Source organism: Balaenoptera musculus, chromosome 5, assembly GCF_009873245.2.
Source record: "Balaenoptera musculus isolate JJ_BM4_2016_0621 chromosome 5, mBalMus1.pri.v3, whole genome shotgun sequence".
Lineage (NCBI taxonomy): Eukaryota > Metazoa > Chordata > Mammalia > Artiodactyla > Balaenopteridae > Balaenoptera > Balaenoptera musculus.
Window position 1 is genome coordinate 126,532,115 of NC_045789.1, and position 8,663 is coordinate 126,540,777.

Sequence of the window (8,663 nt, forward strand, 5' to 3'; positions counted from 1 at the left end):
TTATTTCATTCTTTTTTTATGGTTGAGTAGCATTCCATTGTATATATGTACCACATCTTCTTTATTCATTCATCTGTCGATGGACATTTAGGTTGCTTCCATGTCTTGGTTATTGTAAGTAGTGCTGCTCTGAACGTTGGGGTGCATGTATATTTTCAAATTGTAATTTTTTCCAGATACATGCTCAGGAGTGGGATTGCTGGATCATATGGTAGTTCTATTTTTATTTTTCTAAGGAACCTCCAAACTGTTCTTCATAGTGGCTGATCTAGATGTTCTCATTCAAACTGTGTTTTGCTACCCGTTAGTGGGTTGTGAAATCAATTTACTGGTTCTGACTTACTTAAAAAAATAGAAAATATCAGACTGCACTGAACATAGTAAGGTTAATATGTTTTACAATTCATACATAAATACAAATTTAATTATTTACAAAACATATGTTTTTATGTACACACGTATATATGTGAGTGTTGTGTTGACTTGGTCACAAGGTAAAATATTTTTCTTACTATTGGACTTAGAAAAGTTTGAAAGCATTTGTTATAATTAATCTCAGCATATTTTGCTATTTATGCAAACAATTTCTGTTTGTTCCTCAGGACTTTCTATAACTTTTCTGATCCCATTTCTACCCAAGTCTAGATTGGGAGTTCCTCTTCTTTGTTCCTATGGTATTCTGTGTATGTTTATAATAGCTTAACATACTATCTGACACATAGTAAGTGCTCAATAAATGGTTACTTTTATTAGGAAGAAGATCGGTACTGAATATATCCATTGACTAACATTAGCAGTAGGATGGTTCCAAGAAGAAAGGAGAGAAGTAACATTAATTACATACATATCTGCAATGTGCCAGCTCTGGTCTAAGTGCTTTACGAATATTATCTATTATTGAAAAGTAGGATATTATTATCCCCATTTTTAGAGAGATGATTATAAGCCTAGAATTCAAATGTAGTTCTTTCTGGTTCTCAGCCTTTTTGTTTTCTACTCATCTAAGCTGTCTCACAGTGATTGGTCAGTGAGTAAATGACAACTGAGAGACTGGTCATTTGCCCCTGCTCTTTACTCCAGCATTTATGCTGCATATTTGGATTGTATTATTAATGTTATATTTTTGATCTTTGGAATTAGTTTGCTAAAAAATAAGACTAGAAATCCAGATATTGTAGTAGTCAGTTGGCCTTTACCAAAAATCTAAGAATCCTAACATTCCTCTAAAATGTCATTTACTTGATAAAACCTAAAATTTCTCAATCCTCCTTTCCAGAAGGAAAGAAAGAAGCCTAGGCTTCACCCCCAGGGATTATGATTTCACTGGTTTGGAGTGGAGCCTGGGCATCAGCACTTTTTAAAAGCTTCCTAGATGGCTCACATATGTAGTCAAGGTTGAGAACCACTGGTATCAATATAATATGATCCCATAAGAGGAGTATTAAGACAGGTTTGTCATTCTGAACTGGTGTTTCTTTAGTACTCAGTCCCCTTAGCCTCAGTCATACAAGCTCAAGGAATAGTGTCACTTATGGCTACCAAAGGAAAGGGCTCAGGTTAGTGTATGGTTGGTAGTCCTGCATTCCTCTTGCCATCTTACCAAGAAACCTGTTTATTCTTTCAGAGAGACCGTCACTCTCTATCTTGTAAATAAGCTGGCTACAAAGGACATATGCATGCATACGCACACACACACACACACACACCCTTCTTCCTGTGAATAATGGCTGGGCAGTATTATGATACCAGGAATGAAGAAATACAGCCTCTCCTCCACTGAGGCACCCAGAATGACTTAAGGATTCTAAATGAGGAATTTTCTAAATTGCGACATGTTTTATTTGAATGAGCTAGATGGTCCCTTTACTGACCATTGACCTTGTCCATGTCCATTGACCTTGTCCATGTCCACTCTCATGGGTTCTGCTCATCACCACTAGTTGAAGGTTGAGCCCATGTAATTTCTTGATCCACTGTCCAAAACTTGTCTCAGGTTCTTTAGGTAGCTGTAAGAAGAAACAAATTTTTCTGATTTATGCAGTGATACAATTCTTTTGGCAAAATATCTTTTATTTAATATACTTTATAAGCAGGAAGACTCTCTTAGGAGACATTTAATTAGGTTTGTCCCTTTATAGTTGAATGGGTCAACCACACCTAGGGTCTATGGCCCAAGAGTATGGTCTTTATCTTCCTAGAGATTATGTTCAAGAGTATTTAATACCATGTACTAACACACCATTATAAGCCTTGGTTTGGGAAAAAATCTAAAACATTGCCAATCTGTCACTCTTTTGAAATACCAGGGAAAAATACCAGGGAGTTCTTCAGAAATACCAGGGAGAGATCCTCTGTCTGTTCAAATAAGCCATAGTGTAGTTGTCCAAGGGCTGCCTCTTATTTTGCATATTCCCAGTATACCTCCATGAGATGCTATGCCTGAGTCAACAAAAATAGCAAAGCCAGCTGTGGATTACTAATTACCACTTCAGCTAAAAATCTTCATACTAAAAATTACATACATTTGAACACTTTTGTTTGAGCTTATTTGTGTCATGTTTTCCTGTATCAGTGCTGTTAAATATGACTATTTGCATTGTCATAGGAAAAATTTTATTATAAACTTTTTATTTTCTTCCCACAGGTATGGATTAGAATGTCTGTTCAGGTTTTATAGTTATGGACTGGAAAAAAAATTCAGACAAGAAATTTTTAAGGATTTCCAAGAAGAAACCAAAAAAGACTACGAATCTGGTAAAACAAAACAATAACCTTATTCTATTTGGAAATTGTAAATCTGAGTCTGTCAATAAATAGGGAGTTTGTAACTGTTTTTTTAGGGCAGACTATTTAAGACTTTCAGGCCACTGTTATGGTTTGTGATGAAGGATAGAGCACCGTATAGTATGAAGGTCTTACTTGTGAGATGTTGGAAAATAGCCACTCCGAAGTGTTTCCTTTATGGATTTGTATTTTGTCTTTATTCATTTGACACACATGACTACTCACTGATGTTCCATTACATGAAAATTCTATGCAACATGAGCAAGTGTGCTTGGAAAGGTGGAATAGAACAGTAACAGTGCAGACTCTGGGCTAGATCCCTAAGTCTGAATCCCATTTCCCCTACTTTGTAGCTCTGTGGCCATGGGTAAGTTACTTAACCTTGTTAGAAAAACAAACAAACAAACAAAACTCCAAAAACCTTGTTAGCCTCAGTTTACTCATCAGTAATATACCCAAGAGCACCTATATTATAGGGTTGTATATAGTTCAAATTAGTTTAATATACAATAAACCACTTAAATAATACCTGTTACATGGCAAATGCTCAATAAATGTTAGCTGCCATTATTCATTACAATGTCTTATCTTCAAGATCTAGATAAAGTGTATATAGAAGACATGGTTTAATGCTGGTAGGATCATATCCAATATGAATCATTTTTTAAAGATTCTATATATTTTATCATGTATGTTCTTCTTTGTTATTAGGTCAGCTGTATGGATTAGAGAAGTTTTGGGCTTATCTAAAATATTCTCAATCTAAGACACATTCTATTGACCCCAAACTTCAGGAATACCTCTGTAGCTTTAAGAAGTTGGAAGACTTCCGTGTTGACGTAAGTTTTAAGTCCTTTCCCCTGTATTATTTTTATTACTCTTATGCTTGAGCTATCAGTGACTTTCTTAAGTTTAATTTTATAATTTTTATTTTTTAAATTTAATATTGAAAATTTAACTTTCCAGTTTTGAAATCAAACTTTAAAAGAGGTGCAAAAGTAGTATAGAGAATTCCCATATATTCTGTTTACCCAGAGTCCCTAAATGTTAATATCTTACATAACCATGGAGCAATGGTCAGTTCACTTTAATTTTGATATGCATGATAAACATTTTATGGATTTAGTAACTTTTATGTGGATATGTTACTCATTTCTCACTAGCAGTTTTTATTTATTTATTTATATATTTTTTTAACGATTTCTTTATTATTTATTTTATTTTATTTATTTTTGGCTGCGCCGGGTCTTAGTCGCGGCACACGGGATATTCGTTGTGGCACACGGGCTTCTCTCTAGTTGTGGCATGTGGGTTTTCTCTTCTTTAGTTGTGTCGTGCAGGCTCTAGGGCCCGTGGACTCTGTAGTTGTGGTGCGTGGGTTCCAGAGCACGTGGGCTCTGTAGTCTGCAGCACGCAGGCTCTCTAGTTGAGGCGCATGAGCTCAGGAGTTGTGGTGTGTGGGCTTAGTTGCCCCACGGCATGTGAGATCTTAGTTCCCTGACCAGAAATTGAACCCGCATCCCCTGCATTTAAGGTAGATTCTTTACCACTGGACCACCAGGGAAGTCCCCTCACTAACAGTTTTTAAATTTTTCACTTTTTATGTACTTGTATCCTATAGTTTCCATAACACGTGCTCATATAACATGGATTTATGGTTCCCCACGTAATAAAATTAGGGCAAGAATGTTATGTGCATGTGTAGAGACAGGAGAATAGGCTTTAGACAATTTGATTTCAAGAGGAAAAGGAAAACATTTTAAAAAAAGAAGGGGATGAGCATAATAAGTTGAAAAGGAGAAAGAAGAGAAGAGAGAAATAAGGAAAGAAGAATCAAAAAGAGCAGAAAAGAGAGAGGTGAAAGGAAGGCTAGGTTCATCTCTGCTTAGTATTATAATTAGTTTGTCTTTTGTAGTTTTGTGTAAATAGATTTGATAGCCCAAGGATGGAGTTAATAGAAGTGCCTCCATCTCTGGAATTAAAGAGCTGTGTTTCAGACTTCCCTGGCAGTCCAGTGGTTAAGACTACGCATTTCCCAATGCAAGGGGCATGGATTCGATCCCTGGTCAGGGAACCAAGATCCCTCATGCCTTGCAGCATGGCCAAAAATTTAAAAAAAAAAAAAAAAAGCTATGTTTCTGGAGTGGTCCAGCCAGTTCTGTCACAAGATGTCCCTGCTTTATAATACTAGTGATTTTTGCCCTATCTGAACAGAAGCCAAGAATTCAGACCTCTGCTTTTAAATACTGTGGAAGTTTGGAGAAGGAAGGGGTTAGAGTTATAAATGCTTTGCAAGTGACAGAAGTTGCATAAAGAAGGAAAATAGCCTCTCTGAAACATTTTCCCAGAGACAACGAACCCAGCCTTATGCTTATGCCCTACTATTTAGTTCAAGCCCTAAAACACAGTAGCTTAATAAACATGTTGAATGAAAGAATTGACTGATAAGGAGGAAATTTAAGTTTAATACCTTAAATTGCTGTTAAGTTTTCATTATACTAATAAAATCTACTGAAGTGCCGGCATAGTTTCCCTCTGTTAGAAAAGTCTGGCCTTAGACTTTGAAGGGAGGAAAAAATAGTAAAATCATCACTATGTTGTCTTTCATAATTTGCAGCCCCCTATAGGTGAGGAATTTGAAAGAAAAAGACATTCATCTACTTCTGGTGAGGAGAGTAATCGTCACAGACTTCCGTCTAATTCCTCTACAAAGTCACCGAGTGCTGCTAAGCCTACACCTGCCAATCGGCTTCGGGTCCCAACAAACTCTCCCAGAAGGAATACTTCACAGCAGTCCAATGACAATTCACACCAGAACAGTGCTGCCTCAGTCTCAACACATGGTGAACTGCCTGAGAAATAGACTCTGATGAAAGTTGTTTGCCCTTGAAATCAACATTTACATCAGTAATTATTGGGGGAAATCTTCTGATGTTTAATTGTGATAAATTGGTAGCATTGGAAGAAAAATGGTAGCATTTTTTTCTAGGAAGATAAATTCTAAAAACGTTTTCCCTGATTTCACGAATAAGTATAATTTTGGTAACCTTTTATAGAGATCCTCTAGTAATATATTTTGGTCTCAAATATATATTTGAAATAATATATTTCTTTTTCAAAGCCATTGTTTATAAGAACAGCATTCCTTAAATATACACAAAAACAACACAAGGAATGCCTAACATTTCAGCTCATACTTCTTAAAGAAGATATAGTATGTTATAGTCATCTATTCTATAGAGCTTTCTTAAAGAATCCAATAACCCCACTGTCAATTCATATTTGAACTTACCAAAAACAAAGGACAATTATGTATATGTTTTTTAAATTCAGAAAAAGAATGTGAAATGATACATTTGCTTTTCTTTTAGATTTATAGTTTAAAGAAAACTATTTTTTTTTTTTTTACAGAAGTAGAAATATATTGCAGTTATATTGAAGTATATGCACTTTGGATGTTGGGTTTTGCTTTTTTCCCCGCTAGTCATGCCTCATGATTTCCATAGTTATTGTTGTGTTGGTATGGAGTGTTCTGAATTGGCATCAGCCAGTTACATATTAGAAGAGATTTACTTTTTGTGACTCTATAAACCTGCACAAGTAATTGAAAACTGAGTTGGGATTGGTTGGAATACTGTCCTAAATTAGTTAAATCTTGCACTGTTTTGAATGCATTTGCTGTTTGTACATCTGCAGGTGTGTATGTCACAAGTAGTCAGATTATCTTCAGTTTAAAAGGAGTAACTTTTTGTGTCCTTTACTTTGTTTTATGCTTATAAAAAGTGTTTTCAAGAAATGAATTGACTTCTAATTTTTATTGCTGTTGCAACCGATGTAAATGATAGTTTCAGTTTTTGTGGGAATTAAAATAAAGCACTTATTCTAAATTATTTGAATTGATTTTTAATTATTTTTGTTTAGAATACAGCTGAAAAGCCGTAATTTTCAAATTCTGCTAGTAGAAGACCACTGTAGTGGGTGGGCCAAAAGTTTCGTTCAGTTTTTTTCTGTAAGATGTCTTTAACTTTATTTGAAACAATTTTGTTAGATTGTATGTGGCAGCTGTCAGATCAGCGTTCATTTAAAAAAGACTTACCAAAATTGGTGAATTTTTGTGTAGCCATTTTAATATTGAAGATGGAAGAAAAAAAGCAATATTTTTAGCATATTATGCTTTATTATTTCAAGAAAGGTAAAAATGCAACTGAAACGCACAAAAAGATTTGTGCAGTGTGTGAAGAACGTGCTGTGACTGATCAAATATGTCAAAAGTGGTTTGTGAAGTTTCATGCTGGAGATTTCTTACTGGATAATGCTCCACGGTTGGGTAGACCAGTTTAAGTTGATAGGGATCAAACCGAAAAAATAATTGAGAACAATCAACATTATACCATGAGGAAGATAGCTGACATACTCAAAATATCCAAATCAAGCGTTGAAAATCATCTGCACCAGCTTGGTTATGTGAATCGCTTTGATGTTTGGGTTCCACATAGGTGAAGTGAAAAAAACCGTCTTGACCGTATTTCCTCATGTGAGTCTCTACTGAAACGTAATGAAAATGTTCCGTTTTTAAAACAAATTGTGACGGGTGATGAAAAGTGGTTACTGTACAACAATGTGGAATGGAAAAGATCTTGGGGCAAGAGAAATGCACCACCACCAGCCACACCAAAGGCCAGTCTTCATCCAAAGAAGGTGATGTTGTTTATATGGTGGGATTGGAAGGGAGTCCTCTTATGAGCTCCTTCCGGAAAACCAAACGATTAATTCCAACAAGTACTGCTCCCAGTTAGACCAACTGAAAGCAGCACTCGATGAAAAGTGTCCAGAATTAGTCAACAGAAAATACATAATCTTCCATCAGGATAATGCAAGGCTGCGTGTCTCTTTGATGACCAGGCAAAAATCGTTACAGCTTGGCTGGGAAGTTCTGATCCATCCACCATATTCACCAGACATTGCACCTTCGGATTTCCATTTCAGTCTTTACAAAATTCTCTTAATGGAAAAAATTTCAATTCCCTGGAAGACTGCAAAAGGCACCTGGAACAGTTCTTTGCTCAAAAAGATAAAAAGTTTTGGGAAGATGGAATTACGAAGTTGCCTGAAAAATGGCAGAAGGTTGTGGAACAGAAAGGTGAATACGTTGTTCAATAAAGTTCTTGGTGAAAATGAAAAATGTGTCTTTTATTTTTACTTAAAAAACCGAAGGCACTTTTTGGCCCACCCAATATGTTGTGAATGAAGTTTCAGTGTTAAACTTACATCCATTTTTATTTAGCTTATATGTTTTCTTGTATTGGCAAGAAGCAGCTAGTTTAATACACTAAATTTATTATTTTCTTTTTGGTGTCTGGTTCTTATAGAATGACAGTATTGAAATACATATCTTATTTGGATAAGTGGACTATTCTTTAGTAAATAAGAGATTTTCATTAGGTTATTTCCATGAATAAATGATAATCTGCCATTTTATGATATTTAATATTGGGGAGGTCATTTTGATATTTTAATTTTAAGAAAAAGTCAAGTCAAATTTGAATATTCAGAAAATATACTTAGATCTTGGAAAGAGAATGCAAAACAACTAATAGATTTAGAATAATAAATTTTAAAATGTTTTCTTAAGTGCAGATGTAGTTCTGGCTTTTCAGTGAGGAATTTCCAAACCATGCTTATTAGCTTTTTTTTTTTTTTTATTATTAATTTATTTTATTTATGGCTGTGTTGGGTCTTCGTTTCTGTGCGAGGGCTTTCTCCAGTTGTGGCAAGCGGGGGCCGCTCTTCATCGCGGTGCGCGGGCCTCTCGCTATCGCGGCCTCTCTTGTTGCGGAGCACAGGCTCCAGACGCGCAGGCTCAGCAATTGTGGCTCACG

The 8,663-nt window shown here is 35.5% G+C and overlaps 1 protein-coding gene across 3 annotated transcripts in view; it reads left to right on the forward strand.

Annotated features, from left to right (window-relative positions):
• LARP1B (La ribonucleoprotein 1B) overlaps positions 1-6,674 on the forward strand; it is a 130,077-nt gene extending 123,403 nt beyond the window's left edge. For all 3 annotated transcript variants that reach the window (XM_036852539.1, XM_036852540.1, XM_036852541.1), the window contains 3 exons: positions 2,645-2,754; positions 3,496-3,623; positions 5,402-6,674. In XM_036852539.1, the coding sequence (XP_036708434.1) occupies positions 2,645-2,754; positions 3,496-3,623; positions 5,402-5,647 (484 nt within the window). In that variant the 3' untranslated portion in view covers positions 5,648-6,674. The remainder of the gene's footprint in view (positions 1-2,644; positions 2,755-3,495; positions 3,624-5,401) is intronic.
• The last annotated feature ends 1,989 nt before the right edge of the window (positions 6,675-8,663 follow it).